General features: G+C 38.6%; 7 protein-coding genes and 3 long non-coding RNA genes across 15 annotated transcripts; 3 read left to right on the forward strand and 7 right to left on the reverse strand.

Moving 5' to 3' along the window:
- Nucleotides 1–849: 849 nt before the first annotated feature.
- Nucleotides 850–1,870, reverse strand: LOC124197595. The gene is made up of 3 exons (XM_046593112.1): nt 1,827–1,870; nt 1,552–1,714; nt 850–1,487 (listed from the first exon to the last, which is right to left on the reverse strand). The coding sequence occupies exons 1-3, from the start codon at nt 1,828–1,830 to the stop codon at nt 1,115–1,117; spliced, it is 540 nt and encodes a 179-aa protein (XP_046449068.1). The 5' UTR covers nt 1,831–1,870; the 3' UTR covers nt 850–1,114.
- Nucleotides 1,871–2,522: 652 nt separating this feature from the next.
- LOC124197594 lies at nt 2,523–3,632 on the reverse strand. 2 transcript variants are annotated; one of them, XM_046593110.1, is made up of 5 exons: nt 3,573–3,632; nt 3,302–3,440; nt 3,051–3,236; nt 2,622–2,939; nt 2,523–2,549 (listed from the first exon to the last, which is right to left on the reverse strand). In XM_046593110.1, the coding sequence occupies exons 2-5, from the start codon at nt 3,384–3,386 to the stop codon at nt 2,542–2,544; spliced, it is 597 nt and encodes a 198-aa protein (XP_046449066.1). In that variant the 5' UTR covers nt 3,387–3,440; nt 3,573–3,632; the 3' UTR covers nt 2,523–2,541. The 2 variants fall into 2 exon arrangements, with proteins under 2 accessions (XP_046449066.1, XP_046449067.1); XM_046593111.1 differs by having other exon boundaries at nt 2,523–2,554.
- A 188-nt stretch (nt 3,633–3,820) lies between these two features.
- Nucleotides 3,821–5,048, reverse strand: LOC124197596. Its single transcript, XR_006876259.1, has 5 exons — nt 4,927–5,048; nt 4,735–4,860; nt 4,172–4,454; nt 3,982–4,093; nt 3,821–3,883 (listed from the first exon to the last, which is right to left on the reverse strand). It is a non-coding gene; the product is annotated as an uncharacterized LOC124197596 (long non-coding RNA).
- Nucleotides 5,049–5,134: 86 nt separating this feature from the next.
- Nucleotides 5,135–6,712, reverse strand: LOC124197597. Of its 4 annotated transcripts, none has more exons than XR_006876261.1 (6): nt 6,557–6,712; nt 6,349–6,492; nt 6,169–6,273; nt 5,996–6,094; nt 5,511–5,908; nt 5,135–5,432 (listed from the first exon to the last, which is right to left on the reverse strand). It is a non-coding gene; the product is annotated as an uncharacterized LOC124197597 (long non-coding RNA). The 4 variants fall into 4 exon arrangements; XR_006876263.1 differs by having other exon boundaries at nt 5,511–5,691; nt 5,757–5,908; nt 6,349–6,712; XR_006876262.1 differs by having other exon boundaries at nt 5,516–5,908; nt 6,349–6,712.
- Nucleotides 6,713–6,844: 132 nt separating this feature from the next.
- Nucleotides 6,845–8,041, forward strand: LOC124198501 (dynactin subunit 5-like). The gene is made up of 4 exons (XM_046594358.1): nt 6,845–7,035; nt 7,118–7,305; nt 7,366–7,477; nt 7,536–8,041. The coding sequence occupies exons 1-4, from the start codon at nt 6,988–6,990 to the stop codon at nt 7,770–7,772; spliced, it is 585 nt and encodes a 194-aa protein (XP_046450314.1). The 5' UTR covers nt 6,845–6,987; the 3' UTR covers nt 7,773–8,041.
- LOC124198495 (crossover junction endonuclease EME1-like) lies at nt 7,700–9,866 on the reverse strand. The gene is made up of 9 exons (XM_046594349.1): nt 9,610–9,866; nt 9,475–9,543; nt 9,138–9,405; nt 8,897–9,070; nt 8,640–8,812; nt 8,323–8,574; nt 8,074–8,260; nt 7,953–8,009; nt 7,700–7,893 (listed from the first exon to the last, which is right to left on the reverse strand). Exons 1-9 carry the CDS (start codon nt 9,717–9,719, stop codon nt 7,786–7,788), a joined length of 1,398 nt encoding a protein of 465 aa, XP_046450305.1. The 5' UTR covers nt 9,720–9,866; the 3' UTR covers nt 7,700–7,785.
- On the forward strand, nt 8,581–9,124 carry LOC124198504. Its single transcript, XR_006876592.1, has 2 exons — nt 8,581–8,672; nt 8,860–9,124. It is a non-coding gene; the product is annotated as an uncharacterized LOC124198504 (long non-coding RNA).
- Nucleotides 9,867–9,933: 67 nt separating the features above from the next.
- Nucleotides 9,934–10,670, reverse strand: LOC124198502 (probable ribosome biogenesis protein RLP24). The gene is made up of 2 exons (XM_046594359.1): nt 10,510–10,670; nt 9,934–10,451 (listed from the first exon to the last, which is right to left on the reverse strand). The coding sequence occupies exons 1-2, from the start codon at nt 10,588–10,590 to the stop codon at nt 9,984–9,986; spliced, it is 549 nt and encodes a 182-aa protein (XP_046450315.1). The 5' UTR covers nt 10,591–10,670; the 3' UTR covers nt 9,934–9,983.
- A 144-nt stretch (nt 10,671–10,814) lies between these two features.
- On the forward strand, nt 10,815–12,667 carry LOC124198496 (lactosylceramide 4-alpha-galactosyltransferase-like). 2 transcript variants are annotated; one of them, XM_046594350.1, is made up of 4 exons: nt 10,815–11,144; nt 11,203–11,470; nt 11,545–12,179; nt 12,235–12,667. In XM_046594350.1, exons 2-4 carry the CDS (start codon nt 11,315–11,317, stop codon nt 12,563–12,565), a joined length of 1,122 nt encoding a protein of 373 aa, XP_046450306.1. In that variant the 5' UTR covers nt 10,815–11,144; nt 11,203–11,314; the 3' UTR covers nt 12,566–12,667. The 2 variants fall into 2 exon arrangements, with proteins under 2 accessions (XP_046450306.1, XP_046450307.1); XM_046594351.1 differs by having other exon boundaries at nt 10,815–11,118.
- Nucleotides 12,605–14,461, reverse strand: LOC124198497 (uracil-DNA glycosylase-like). Its single transcript, XM_046594352.1, has 7 exons — nt 14,160–14,461; nt 13,909–14,097; nt 13,685–13,835; nt 13,569–13,611; nt 13,418–13,506; nt 13,142–13,320; nt 12,605–13,074 (listed from the first exon to the last, which is right to left on the reverse strand). The coding sequence occupies exons 1-7, from the start codon at nt 14,286–14,288 to the stop codon at nt 12,925–12,927; spliced, it is 930 nt and encodes a 309-aa protein (XP_046450308.1). The 5' UTR covers nt 14,289–14,461; the 3' UTR covers nt 12,605–12,924.
- Between the last annotated feature and the right edge of the window lie 36 nt (nt 14,462–14,497).

Raw genomic sequence — 14,497 nt, forward strand, 5'->3', positions numbered from 1 at the left:
CAATATTGCAAGCTTGATTTTAAGTTAAAAAAATTGCATCTTTAAATGTTTGAGCTTAAAAACCTGACTATATTTCTATGTATATTATGTAACTTTTATTGGCATGTCACTAATCAGAATTGTTTTCTCTTTATTCAGGTAATGCAGAGGAAACGTCGAGAAGATGGACACCAAAACTTCGCCGGTATCTCCAAAATGTCAGCGCGGATCATCATTTGTTGTTGGTAATATATTTGTGTTAGTGTTAGTTAACCCGTCGGCTGCCACGCCTTTGTTCTCCCCTAGCTCCCCTGCACGGGCCGCGCTGTTCGGTCTCGTGGCTTACAAGCCGCGGGGTCGGAGAGTCGCCAAGCCCAAAATTTGCCGCAAGGCAAGCCTGTTATAAGGCCATGCACCTCAGTCCCCCCTCCCTTGTCAGCACGGACTTGTCAGCAATGGCAAGTCCCACTTGGTCATGGATCCTTCAGACGTGGCGCGTAGATTAGTAGAGAGCAACCTACGGGTTGTATGGCGTGGCAGCCAACGGGTTAACTTAAGTGAATGTATATGTATGTGATTGTAAAATGTGGTGGAATTGTGGGTGGAGGTGGGACTAAATAGCAATTCCTTTTTAAGTATTTGTTCATTGTGTCTTGTAATATATTACATCATTTATCTCAAGACTTGCTTTCAGTAAACATCTTTGAAAATTTAGAGAACGTAGTACGTTTCTCTCGTAACTTGACCTGATAATGAAATTCGTCCACTTCAGAATGTTGTTTAGCAGAGTTTTCAGACATAAGTTAATTAGGAAATATCTAAAACAATGAGAACACTTCGCAATGGCAAAAGGCTTGAAGGATTCAAGAAAAGTTTTACAAGATGTTTACCCACAAAAAACTTTATTTCTTATTCAACATCAACAACAATTCTCAGTGAAATCACATGAAAAACAATTTCAGATCTAGCATTTAGAAGCCTCCTTGTAGTTATCTGGAGAAGCGTAGGTCGTGGTGTAACATTCAGATCCCTTAGTGGTGTAATAACTCGGAGCAGAGTAATACTTAAGAGCTTCAGTGTAGCAGGTCGGAGCATCGTATGTAGTGGCATAGAACTCAGGTACCTTCGTAGTGTACTACTTCAGAGCTTCGGTGTAGTAGCAGAGTGTAGCGTAGGTTGCGGTGTAGCAAACTGGGTCTTCAGTGTAGTATTTTGGTTCAGCGTAATACGAAGGGGCGGCAGTTGTGTAGAAAGTTGTGTAGAAAGTTGAGGCTACGTAATACTTGGCCGCCTCAGTTAGGGTTGTGTAGCTCGGGGCAGAGTAGTACTTTGGCACTTCTGTGTAGTTTTCGACCGTTAGTGGTGTGATAAGCTGGAGCCTCGGTGGAGTAGCTGAGAGCAGAGTAGTACTTGAACCTCGGTGTAGTAAGCTGGCGCTGCATACGTAGTTGTGTAATACTCCGATGACTTGGTGGTGGAACTCGGGGAAGAATAATATTTCGGGACTTCTGTGTAGTAACTCGGGTCAGCTTATGTTTTTGTATACAATCCGGAACATTAGTGGCGTAGTACTTGGAGGCCTCAGTGTAGTAACTGGTCGTTGAGTATATTGTTGTCGTGCAGTCAGACGCCGTCGTTGTGGTTTGATAACCGCCATATCCAGGAGACATCGGCATACCAGTGGTCAATCCAGCCATCAACGATTCAACACCCAACAGCAGCAGACCATTGTTTACTAGACAAAAAAAAAACAATAATTAGAACATTAATATGCAATAATAACTAACATAATAAAAAATTAAAGTAGAGTTGATTCACATCTCAATGAAAACAATCATAATATTTACCCATGATTACTTCGGTGTAGTATTCAACTGTTTCAGTGGTGTAATAAGCTGGAACCTCGGTGTAGTAGCTGGAAGCAGAGTAGTACTTGGGAGCCTCGGTGTAATAAGCTGGCGCGGCATTTGTAGTTGTGTAATACTCCGGTTCCTTGGTGGTGTAGTACTTGGGGACCTCAGTGTAGTAACTGGTCGTGTCGTATGTTGTTGTTGCATAGTAAGACGGCGGCGTCGTGCTTTGGTATCCGCCATACCCAGGAGACATTAGTACACCAGTGGTCGACTCACCCATCAACGAAACGACACCCAACAGCAGCACGACAAAATAGTTTACTAAACAATAATTCAATTGAAACATTAATATGCAATAATAACTGGCATTTAAAAATATAGAATAAATGTAGAAGGTGATTCACATCTCCAGAAAAAAAATATTTACCCGTGATTGCAAAACAGTTGGTACGACGAAGAATGCAGTTGGTGACGACTACTGCACTGCAGTTGTTGCCATATCGGAGATGACCACTCGACTGATTGTAGTGGTGTAGTACTGCCTTGGTGGTGCAGTAATTAGGGGCCTCAGTATACTACTCAGACGCTTTGGTGTAGTAGCTCGGGGCAACATCAGTTGTGATGTAACACTCTGGAGCTTTAGTGGTGAAGTACTTGAGTCGACACGAACATCACACGACTGCTTATTTCTTTCGCCTTTTATCTCCTTTTATACGACTAGTCTAGACAACAAATAATTTGAATATTCAATAGTTGGCACATTGAAATTCCATGTAACAGTATATTTACCCATGATATGCAGTTGTGCAGTACTCCGGTGCCTTGGTGGTGTATTATTTGGGAACCTCGGCGGAGTGCTCGACCCTCTAGTAGTGTAGCACGAGGAAGAATAATACTTCGGGGATTTGGCGTAAGTAGTTCGAGAGAGCATAATGTAATAATCTGGACACTTGACGGTGTAGTAACTGGTCGTTGCGTATGTTGTTGTCGTGCAGTCAGACGCCGGCGTTGTGGTTTGATAACCGCCATATCCAGGAGACATCGGCACACCAGTGGTCAATCCAGTCATCAACGATTCAACACCCAACAGCAGCAGGCCATTGTTTACTAGACAAAAAAAAATAATTAGAACATTCATATGCAATAATAACTAACATATTTAAAAAATTAAAGTAGAGTTGATTAACATCTCAATGAAACAAAAATCATAATATTTACCCATGATTACTTTGGTGTAGTATTCAACTATTTTAGTGGTGTAATAAGCTGGAGCCTCGGTGCAGTAGCTGAGAGCAAAGTAGTACTTGGGAGCCACGGTGTAGTAAGCTGGCGCTGCATACGTAGTTGTGTAATACTCCGATGACTTGGTGGTGGAACTCGGGGAAGAATAATACTTCGGGGCTTCTGTGTAGTAACTCGGGTCAGCTTATGTTTTTGTATAACAATCTGGAACATTGGTGGTGTAGTACTTGGAGGCCTCAGTGTAGTAACTGGTCGTTGCCTATGTTGTTGTCGTGCAGTCAGACGCCGTCGTTGTGGTTTGATAACCGCCATATCCAGGAGACATCGGCACACCAGTGGTCAATCCAGCCATCAACGATTCAGCACCTAACAGCAGCAGGCCATTGTTTACCAGACAAAAAAATAATTAGAACATTCAAATGCAATAATAACTAATATATTAAAAAAATTAAAGTAGAGTTGATTCATATTTCAATAGAATAAAATCATAATATTTACCCATGATTACTTCGGTGTAGTATTCAACTGTTTCAGTGGTGTAATAAGCTGGAACCTCGGTGTAGTAGCTGGAAGCAGAGTAGTACTTGGGAGCCTCGGTGTAATAAGCTGGCGCGGCATTTGTAGTTGTGTAATACTCCGGTTCCTTGGGGGCCTCGGTGTAGTAACTGGTCGTGTCATTTGTTGTTGTTGCATAGTAAGACGGCGGCGTCGTGCTTTGGTATCCGCCATACCCAGGAGACATTAGTACACCAGTGGTCGACTCAGCCATCAACGAAACGACACCCAACAGCAGCACGACAAAATAGTTACTAAACAATATTTAAATTGAAAAATTAATATGCAAAAATAACTGCCATGTTGAAAAATAGAAAACACGAATTCACACCTCAGGAAAAAAAAAATTTACCCATGATTGCAAAACTGATGGTACGACGAAGAATGCAGTTGGTGACCACTACTGCACTACAGTTGTTGCCATGTCGGTGATAACCATTTGACTGTATCTATCGCCTTCTCTCCTGTTATACGACTAGACAATAAATGATTTGGATATTCAATAGTTGGCATATTTAAATTCCATGTAACAGAATATTTACCCATGATATGTAGTGGTGTAGACATTATGGGACTCGTTGTAGTACTCGACCCTTTGATGGCGTAGCTCGGGGAAGAATAATATTTCGGGGATTCGGTGTAGTAGTTCGGGGCAGCGAAGTAGTGGTGTAATAATCTGGAGACTTGGTAGTGTAGTACTTAGGGGCCTCGGTGTAGTAACGTGCGGCGTCGCGGTTTCATACCCGCCATACCCAGAAGACATCAGTACACCAATGGTTGAACGAGCCGATACATTCCCCAACATCAGCACGACGACATAGTTTACTAGACAGTTGATCAATTTAAACATTTTCATTCAATAATAATAAGCATATTTACAAACATAGAAAAAAGTAGAGTCAAGTAGAGACACAGACAGTAATAACATTTGGCCATGATTGAGAACAGTAAAGCGACGAAGAAGGCAGTTGCTGACATATTGTGCACTGCAGTTGCTGTTGCCGTGTCGGAGATACTCACTCGACTGATTTCTATAACCTTTTCTCTCCTTTTATACGACTTTTTCTCACCCTGATCCACCTCTTAAGCCTTGCGGCTATTGTACCTTTCTGATAATGATGCAAAACGTCCGGTTCTCACCTAACCTCTACAGTCTACACCACCGCATGCCAGTTTTACGAAATGTTTCTTGTGACCTCCAAGCGTGAACATCAAATTTTTCCGATTGTGACTGGTAAATTATCAAATAAAAAAAGAATTGGTACAAAAACTCCGTGTAAATAAACAGAATATTTACCCATGATTGCGAACTGATAATACGAAGAATGCAGTTGGTAACGAATAGTGCACTGCAGACTGCAATTACCGTGTCGGAGATTCTCACTCGACTGATTTCTATCACCTTTTTTCTCCTTTTTACGAATAGACAATAAATAATTTGGCTATTCAATAACTGGCATATTTAAACTCCATGTAACACAGAATAATTCGACAGAATATTTACCCATGATTGAAAACTGATGAATGCAGCTAGTGGCAAAAAGTGCACTGTAGATGTTACCGTGTCGGAGATACTCGCTCGACTGATCCCTGTCGACTTTTCTCTCGCCTTTTTATACGACTTTTTCTCACCCCTCCTCTTAAGCCTTGCGGTTATTCTACCTTCTTGATAATAATGCAAAACTTCCCGTTCTCACCCAACCTCTACATCACTGCATGAAACGTTTTTACCTAATGATCTCCGTGACCTTCGATTGAAGAAAATGCAAACTGGCCTTTCCTTCTGCAGGTTGGGGGATGGGTCTACAAAAACCAAAAATCAAAATGAATACCAAATAGTTTGTACCTGCTTAATAATGATGAAGCACGTGTCATTCTCACCCAACCTCTACTCCACAACATTTACAGTTTTACGTAATGTTCCCCCGGGGATAGAAGAACTTCTCGAGCTGTTCGTTACGTAAATTGTCACGGCGTATTATTCCGGTAAAATTGACTACCCATGTAAAGTAAGCCGAGTAATTTTCATCCGTCCGTGGATAGGAGCGTGAAAACATAAAACCTGGTTGGGTACACAAGTATGATAATAATTAGAGCATCCCAAGTTTCCTGATGACATAAAATCACAGAATAGACGAGTCCTTTTTCCATCTGAGATGGAAGGAATCAAGTGCGTGCTGCTCTAGTGACCTACTAATTCTGCACTGCATAGATATTCAACAGAAAAGGTTGCATGTGTCATCTAACCCGTCATCCGAATTCAGCCAACATTTTAACATCTGTTAGATCATAAAAAATCATCTTACCAAATGAATAACTTAGAAATCTTTAATAGAATAAAAAATATAGATAGTCAAAATATTCACCAAGGAAGCAACCAAACAAATACAATAATGGTTCATGTACATACACATTGCATGCAGGTTTCAGGTTATTCACTTCACACTCTTCATGTCACTGAAACTCTAAGCAGCAATGGTTAGTTATTTACATGATCTACAAATTTACACAAATTTACCTCTAAGAAATAAAACTCTACCTTAGTCTTAGCTGGGTTGCCTTCTAAACCAAAGAAAAAACAGCCACAACAACAAACATGATGTTGCAGGGTACGTCACCAAAATTGCAAGATTCAGAAAAGATCCTATGAGCAAGAATAGGACCTACGTTTTATGAAAATCTGAATTGTAATGGTCTGGTAGCAGTCATGGGGAAATACCTTATCTCGATACATTTTTATTCCTCTAAGTGTGGGCTTCAAACATGAGTTTTAGGCTTAGACAGCATGATGGGTCTATTGGATAGAAAGTTACTGAGAGCTAAAAGTCAACTTGTCGGAATGACTTACAGTAGGGCTATGCATCTAAAATTTGGTAGAAAAAAGTTGGTACAGTACAATAATAAGGAAATTCGGTCAAGAAAAAAACCTGCATAAGTTACAAAGTTCAATTTGGGATAAGAAATCACAGGAATATAAGTATAAACACGATCTATAAATAAACTTGATCTATGAAAAAATTAGCAACCAATTGTTTCGCCCATTTTGCCTCGTTTCACGATGTAACAACAACAAGGGCGACACTGGCGACATCTAGTAATGAGTTTTGAATCTTAAGTTAGTTGCGCAGTCACATCACAGAAATCACAACATAGAATCATAGAAATTGTATTTGGAATTCACTCCATCTAGTGTGTAAAACATCAAGTAAAGTTGTTTTGTCCCGCGCCTCTGTTTTTTGTGTGGATGAGCTGTCAAAATCAACATTCACCCCCAAGTAGTGCATGGTGCACCTACAAAAAACACCAATACTAAATACTAAAAGAATTAACTGATACTTTTCCTATAGCTGTTGTCAGAATGGAACTAGAAGACATTTTTTTTTCTACGAGTGAATATGTCCAAACGGTAAAATTCTTGCAGTCGGTTCCATATTGATCATGAAGCTTACGTTTAAATAACTGTTTATGTTTTTCTTTATTGAAAATAGCACACCGGCAATAAAGTGAGTCGACAGTCAACTTTGTGCGGATCTCAAAACATTATTTTAAATGGAAAGAATATAATCATGGGAGAGAGTATGATTCGTGGTGATCTGGCTAATGTCAGAATGGGACAGTATTGCATTCTCAGTAAACAATCAGTAATCCGTCCACCATTCAAAAAATTTGCTAAAGGGTAGGTAACTTTGAATACAATATAACCTGACTTACTTTAAAGGACTGATATGTTTTGAAGAGTTGCATTCTTCCCTCTTCATGTTGGTGACCATGTGTTTATTGGTGAAAACTCTGTTGTAAATGCAGCTGTTGTTGGCTCTTATGTTTACATTGGGAAGAACTGTGTTATTGTAAGTGTTAAATTCTCTCAATGTTATTGCCATTTAAACCATCTAATATTTGTTACAGGGACGGCGATGTATTTTAAAAGATTGCTGCATGATTGCAGATGATACTGTTCTTCCTCCTGAGACAGTAGTTTCTCCATTTACTGTTTATTCTGGCTCTCCTGGTCACTGTATTGAAGAGTTGCCAGAAGCCATGCAAGATTTAATGATTGATTATACTAAGAGTTTTTATCAGCACTATATTCCGGATAAAGATGCCTCTGGTGTTAACCCACTTAATATTGCATCAAGAAAATGAACAGTAAAACACGTTACAAAATTGTAGAACCGTCTCTACTCATTAGAAATTTGTGAATTTTTTTACTGAGTTCTGGTCCTACTTTCCTCGAAGTGGAGAGAGGTCCAGCATGTCGGCGAATCTGTACAGCAAAATATTATTCGATAGCTGGATACTTACTAAAACACAACTTTAAATTACCGGTATATCTTGAAGCAACAATGAAGCGTCCTTGTCACTACCACAAGTTTTGTAAGCCTTTAACAATACATTACAAATAATTATTTAAACCACATTTTACTGGCACGTTCTTACGTTATACCTGGATTAAAGATTGAGGGGATGGGTATCTAGAAGCGATGGCTTGAGATGTTTCTAATGCAACCAGTGGAAATTGCATAAGTTGTTGCTGCCAAAGGCGCTCAAGGCCATGTCCGTCTTTGCTTACTTTTATATTGCCACTAACATCGGCAGCATAAAAATCAAATGTTTGTTCTAGTCTTTCTTCTCTACCATAATGTCAAAAGCTTATGAGAAATTGAAAATATTTGCATATCCAATTGTATCTTACTTGAACGGGCGCTCAGCTACGGCTTTTGTTATCCGAGCAATAATTTTACCCAACTCCTCAGCTGTTTCAACCGGCCACAATGAACAGTCGGTTTGTAGGAGTAATTTTACTTTCAGTGATTCCATGTCAGCAGATGTGAACACAACATCTTCGTTCATCGGAACATCAACCTTCTTACTACTCTTATTGGTGTTTTCAGCAGTAGCAGAGACATGTTCACGAAATCGCCGTTTTTCCTTGCGGGATTGGTCTCTGTAAGCACATTTCATTTTGGATTAATAAAATAACAAAATATTAACAGATGGTAAATTAACTACTTAAGGTATGCAGACAGGCCATAAACGACCAGGGTAAGCTTCTTTTTCTTTAGATTTCTTAAAATTGTGTTGACACAGTCACAGATTGAAGATTGGGCTAGTAAAACAAATTCTTGGGCTAACATAACAACCAATCCCTCATCTTCTTCAACAAACGTAGATGTCGAACAGACCTATTAATTGATCAATAATGTATTTAATATTTTTACCTTGTTTATAGGCAAAATTTTTACATAGGAAAAAGTGTAAAAAATCACCTTGGCATCTTCATTTACACGATGATTAACTTTTTCCCTCTTCCAACACACTGAATTAGACACTGAAGACACAACAATAGAGTGCTTCATTTCAGATTCTTGGAGTTGAGTTAAAATGCTGCCACTGTTGGAGATTGAATCCAGTAGGCGTGAATCAATAAGTGCTGTAAGACTCTATAATGAAAACATAAAAAATATCAATACACAATCTAATCACATACTGTAAAATGTGTCTACAAACTTTAAGGCATTCTGATGATCTATTGAACTTTTTATTTGCTGCTTCTGCTGCTTTACAAGCTTTATCATATGCTTTGTCAAAGGCCTTGTCCTCCTTTGTTTTAGTTGTTTTTTTTGCAGGCTGATTATAATTGCTTACAGATTCAGTTATGGGACAATTAACTTTTGGTATATTGGCATTTTGGGTTTCAGAAGAAACAAGCCTTGTTGTGTAAGTCTCATAACCTAATCTTTCTGCTAAACTTGTTCTTACTTCAGTTTCCAGAATTCTGAATTTGATTGAAATGAAAGTTACTCTTGCTTACATTACTACTTACAACAGGAAAAAGGTTACTCACTCAAAATCAAAGTCTTCATCTTTATTTTCATTGTTACGTGGTGGGGAATCCAAATCTAGATTCATCAACCTGGAAATGTTGTAGCAACATTACAGTTAATTTGGAAGAACTAACCTCAATAACTTATGTACTTACTCGTCATCAGAATTTAGGGCTTCGTGTAAAACATTCCTCTTACCCGGAGAAATTCCACAGAAGTGAACATCATCATCTGAGTCTGTTAATACGACAATTTCACTTGCCATTTTACGTTGTTACTTTAAGAGTTTCATCAACCAGATTCGAACTATCCACCTGTTTGTTCGAATGACAATGCACTGTCTTAAAACTATTTCAACCAAGCACATCTGACCTCTGAGAACAAACAACTCAATTCAAACAAACATAAACAGAAACTGAAATCAACCAATAAACCGTCGATTTAAATCGCCACCTAGTGTTAAATGACAATACTGTATGTTAACGTCGAATCGGGAAAAATGTATTTTGTTTTTCGTCATTGCATTTTTTTATTCTACATCCATTTCTCTATCTGAATCATGAACTTCTTCAACAACTCGCGATTCCATCTTCTTGAATTTGGAGGATACCAATGACATATCTTTTTCTCCATCCAACTGTGTTGCTAACTGCTTCAATCCAGCTGCTGGGGACCGGATTAGACCCATGTTCTTGGTGACTTCATAATTATCGCTTCTTCTCTGGACTTCCTTTGATTTACTGTGTCTGTTGTTGATGTGCAATGCTTGACGTCTGCAGCGAATGATCTCAACCTTCTTCATGGCTTCCACAGATTTCTGCCACAAGTCCCGATCATACTTTACAGGAACATTTCTCCTCTTCTCAAATTCGAAAGACGGGTCGATGGCCAGATCTTTGCCTGCAGATTTACGGAAAGCCTTAGTCCATTTGGTCTTACGAGGATTCTTCTTCTTCTTGAATGCATTCTTGCATTTTGACCTGCAGAATCTGAAAATCTAGAACGCAAACATGAGTTAGAAAGTTTCACGGTGTAATTTATTTAAACCTTCTCACCTTGCAGTCATTTCGAACAAAAACCATTCCATGGCCAGGCCATATATTTGACGAACAAAAGTAACATTTTTCGATACGCATTTTGACGGAAGAGCAACCACACACAACGTGGTTTTTCTCTACCTCTATTTAGTGAAGAAGGACCGACTAAGTACTACGGATCAGTCAAGAACCTACTTCTAGCCACGTTTTTGCGGGCGTAGATTGTCAATTGTTTTGTCCTCTGGTTTCGCCGCCATTCCGCCAATCACAATTTTGATAAGACATGGAATTTCAAAAATCTAGATGGAGTAAAAACGTTAAATTTCAACATCACACAATTAAAAGCGCAGGACATTTTAATGTGGTTCCACGACGCATCTCTGAACAGAGCTATAGGCCTATAGCCCTTTAAATTCTTTGGATATTTACGACCTCGTTTATTTACACCGCATACACATCTTATCGTTATCTCAAGCCTTACCTTATTATCTAGCTACGAACTTTCAACGTTAACAAAAGCAAATGTCATTTCCATTTCGTTTGCTGTGTCGAGCTTGACCGTTCTGTATGATGGTCACACCTTAACAAGTGTAGAAATATTCAAGAATTATTATGGATCTTCTACTGGTAACATCTTGTAACAACACTAAAGAGTAAAAATGTGTTAGTTATTTAATATTGCAAATCAAGTCATTTAAATATTACTTTTAGGCTTAGATAAATTCCGGCATGAAACATCACGCAGAAGAGCGATTCAATTTCCTACACCAAAAAATTACGATTCTGTACAAACTGCTACTCGGATAACGTTTAGCCGTTAGATATGGCCAGAATTATGCTTAAACCATTACTTCGATGCATCTTCCGTAAAATAATGAGGATGGGGTTCTTACGGCGTCTCCTACTTACTTTTACGGTAGTGGGGATATTCATCTGCACAGGATATTTTGTAATGCAATCAGATTTTTACGTCAGATCGGTTAGTGTCGGCTTACCAAAAAGTTTAAAATCACCTTTAAAAAATTGGGAACAGTAAAAACATTTCGTTTTTAGATGAACCATCCGGTGATATATGTCTCGGGAGCTGATCGTGGTAGATGTTGCGTAAGCATCCATAACTCCTTTGATATTTGCGGCAGACCGGATTGCTTATGGAAATGTCCCTTGTTCGAACCTCAATTTCCACTTCCTCGACGTGATCAAGAGAAGGCATTTTTTCATGAAACCTCAGGTGTTCGGGCACTTGACTTCCGCCAAGCCTGTTCTGTTGAATCTCTCGCAATAATGAACCCACACTTGACCGTCATTTTGCTAATGAGCGGGAAAGATATTGATTGGAATTCTACAACTATGAAAACGTTGGGAAATTACGAAAACATAAAAATCTATAATATTAATTTAGGTGATTACTTCATACATTCGCCTTTTCGACAATGGTATTTCTGCTCTACTTGGAATTACGGTTCATTTGCCGTGTCTCATCTGAGCGACGCACTCCGGTTCCTAACACTGTACAATTACGGAGGTTATTACTTTGATTTGGATATAATAATGGTTCAACCAGTGACACATTACCGAAACTTCATCGTGGCGGAAAACGAGAAAAATTTGGCTGCTGGAGCACTTCACGTTGATTACCTACATCCTGTTATCCGCATGGCAGTGGAGGAGTTCCGAGAAACATACAGGTGTGTACACGAAAATTTCCCAAACTAGATGACTTAACTGTTTTCTTTACTTCAGAAAGGATATTTGGGGTCACAATGGCCCATTGCTCCTGACTCGCGTAATGACAAAATGGTGTTTGACAGAAAACATTGCCGAAATGAATTCTGATAGCTGCTACGGTTTTGAGATTCTTCCTCCAAAAACATTTTATCCAATCGAATGGCCTAAATGGTTGAGATATTTTTTGGAACAAGATATTACGTGGGATAATGACACAATTGGAATTCACGTATGGAACCAAAAGAGCGCTGGCCAAGCAGTTTCAAAAACTTCCGAACAAGTATACACCAAACTTGCTCGTTCCCAATGTCCTTCGATTTTTGCGATGGCTCCTAATGTGTTTTAATAGTTCGTATTTCTACAGCGGTAGAACCGTCTCTCAACATTTGGTTTCCTAATTCTTATTTTCAAGGTTCATTCTTCAAAGAATACAAGTTTTTCTTAAATACATAAATGCATTGCGCTGCGACTAAAAAATGCCAGCAAAACTTTCTAGTATCAGCATATCCATAATTGTTGTTGGCAATAGAAAATTACTGAAGATCCATCAGCAATTAACAAATTGTTTTTTTTTTAAATGTAAAATTAGTATTGCTCTTGGTTTAAGATGCATTGTGAATCGCGTTTTGAAACATGAATATCATGGTTGAAAACATTTGAGGCAAGAGTGAATGTAAAAACTGTTATAACCTGAGGTTTGACTGTTCACTCAATGGGGAGTTTAGACCAGTCAACTGGTGTTTTGTTTTGCTTGAGCAAAAGTTCATTACATTTTGAAAAATGTTTACATCCTAAGAATCCGCGATGAGCAGATAGTGGAGAAGGATGAGGGGCATTCAGCAAGTGGTGTTTTTTCTACAAAAAAAGAAAAGAAAAAAAAACATTAATTAAGCATGAAGTCGTAAACAAATGAATTGGTTACCTTGTCTACTACTAAAGCTTTCTTCTGGGCATATGCACCCCAAAGAAGGAAGACAACACCTTGGCAGTTACTGCTAATCCACTGGATCACGGCATCCGTCAGAGTTTCCCAGCCTTTGTCTTTGTGCGAATTTGCTGCGCCCGATCGGACCGTTAAGCCAGCGTTAAGAAGGAGCACACCTAAATATGTGAAATATCAATATAACAATTTTACGTGACTCTTATTTGAAGATTAAGACAAACGTTAAACTGTGATTGATTTTGTTTAAATGTCTACCTTGTTTGGCCCATCCAGTGAGATTACCATGTTTAGGAATATTAAAACCATCAATATCTGAAGCCAGCTCTTTAAAGATGTTTACCAAACTTCAAATAGTTTTGCAAAAATTAGACACAGTAGTTTTTAAAGTAAAAATTTTAAATATTACCTTGGGGGAGGAGGAACTCCTTTCAAAACACTGAAACACAAACCTTTTTATGAAACAAAAATGTAATGTCAATTCTTTATCTTAAAAGCCATAAAAGTAATTATTTTTTACTATACCATGAGCTTGACCAGGACCGTGATATGGATCTTGACCAATAATAACAACTTTGATATTTTGAATATCACAGAAATGGGTCCAAGACCACACAAGATGTTCTGGAGGGAAAATGGTGGACTTTGATCTTTCAGAACCCAGAAATTTACTAAGCTAAAAACAAAATAATGTAGGTAAATGAAAATAATTGTTATTCAAAGTTAAAAAAAAAGAAACATGTACATACTTCACCAAAGTAGGGTTTCTTAAACTCTGGCTCAATTGCTTGAAACCATGAATGACCAATACTATGGTGTAAGGCACAAGTATTCTTCGCTTGCAATTTTATTTTCGCTAACAAGTGGTTAGTGCCCATTCTTTCTTTTTTTTCAGGAGTAACTACTTCAGTCTTCTCACCAGATTTTTCTCCAACAGGCTAAAAATGAATAGACTTTACAAAAAATACCAGGCATGTATACACAGAACAAAAAAACCTACTTTGTTTTCAATTTGAACATTCTTGGCTTCAGCTGTCTTATTGCCAGACACAAGTTCTGAGAATGTACGCTTCACACCTCCACTTTGAAGAGGTTTAAAAAAATGAGTCAAAGGTTTTTGAGGCGGCATGATTTCTGACTTCAAGAAGCAACTTTAGTTCATTGTAATCATGATTGTAATTAAACACCAAAGTCAAAATAATCGGGCGCGAAATTCACCTTTGGACCAATCTGAAATGAATACATTAAGGCCACCTACAGCAGAAGAATTTGACAAGATTGAGTGAGAAAAAATTCCCTGGTCAACGGAAGGGGCGCTGCCGCTGCCGCTGCCTGAAG

The sequence above is a fragment of the Daphnia pulex genome, chromosome 7, assembly GCF_021134715.1.
Source record: "Daphnia pulex isolate KAP4 chromosome 7, ASM2113471v1".
Classification (NCBI taxonomy): Eukaryota; Metazoa; Arthropoda; class Branchiopoda; order Diplostraca; family Daphniidae; genus Daphnia; species Daphnia pulex.

Bases quoted from the DNA above. Each gene is read 5' to 3' on its own strand.
- LOC124197595 (XM_046593112.1), bottom strand. The intron at 1,488-1,551 runs GTACTACGCCAC...GTTACTACACAG, and splicing joins TACTACACTGAGGCCTCCAA to AAGTCCCGAAATATTATTCT.
- LOC124197594 (XM_046593110.1), bottom strand. From the start codon at position 3,386: ATGGCGGTTATCAAACCACAACGACGGCGTCTGACTGCACGACAACAA. The intron at 3,237-3,301 runs GTACTACACCAC...GTTACTACACAG, and splicing joins TACTACACTGAGGCCTCCAA to AAGCCCCGAAGTATTATTCT. The intron at 2,940-3,050 runs GTAAATATTATG...TTTTTTGTCTAG, and splicing joins CTACACCAAAGTAATCATGG to TAAACAATGGCCTGCTGCTG.
- LOC124198501 (XM_046594358.1), top strand. From the start codon at position 6,988: ATGGAACTAGAAGACATTTTTTTTTCTACGAGTGAATATGTCCAAACG. The intron at 7,036-7,117 runs GTAAAATTCTTG...TATTGAAAATAG, and splicing joins CGAGTGAATATGTCCAAACG to CACACCGGCAATAAAGTGAG. The intron at 7,306-7,365 runs GTAGGTAACTTT...TATGTTTTGAAG, and splicing joins TTCAAAAAATTTGCTAAAGG to AGTTGCATTCTTCCCTCTTC.
- LOC124198495 (XM_046594349.1), bottom strand. From the start codon at position 9,719: ATGGCAAGTGAAATTGTCGTATTAACAGACTCAGATGATGATGTTCAC. The intron at 8,261-8,322 runs GTAAGATACAAT...ACATTATGGTAG, and splicing joins GTAGCTGAGCGCCCGTTCAA to AGAAGAAAGACTAGAACAAA. The intron at 7,894-7,952 runs GTAATTTAAAGT...TTTGCTGTACAG, and splicing joins TGTTGCTTCAAGATATACCG to ATTCGCCGACATGCTGGACC.
- LOC124198502 (XM_046594359.1), bottom strand. From the start codon at position 10,590: ATGCGTATCGAAAAATGTTACTTTTGTTCGTCAAATATATGGCCTGGC. The intron at 10,452-10,509 runs GTGAGAAGGTTT...TTTGCGTTCTAG, and splicing joins TTGTTCGAAATGACTGCAAG to ATTTTCAGATTCTGCAGGTC.
- LOC124198496 (XM_046594350.1), top strand. From the start codon at position 11,315: ATGGCCAGAATTATGCTTAAACCATTACTTCGATGCATCTTCCGTAAA. The intron at 11,471-11,544 runs GTTAGTGTCGGC...TTTCGTTTTTAG, and splicing joins CAGATTTTTACGTCAGATCG to ATGAACCATCCGGTGATATA. The intron at 12,180-12,234 runs GTGTGTACACGA...TCTTTACTTCAG, and splicing joins GAGTTCCGAGAAACATACAG to AAAGGATATTTGGGGTCACA.
- LOC124198497 (XM_046594352.1), bottom strand. From the start codon at position 14,288: ATGCCGCCTCAAAAACCTTTGACTCATTTTTTTAAACCTCTTCAAAGT. The intron at 14,098-14,159 runs GTAGGTTTTTTT...ATTCATTTTTAG, and splicing joins ATGTTCAAATTGAAAACAAA to CCTGTTGGAGAAAAATCTGG. The intron at 13,321-13,417 runs GTAGACATTTAA...TCACATATTTAG, and splicing joins CACTGGATGGGCCAAACAAG to GTGTGCTCCTTCTTAACGCT.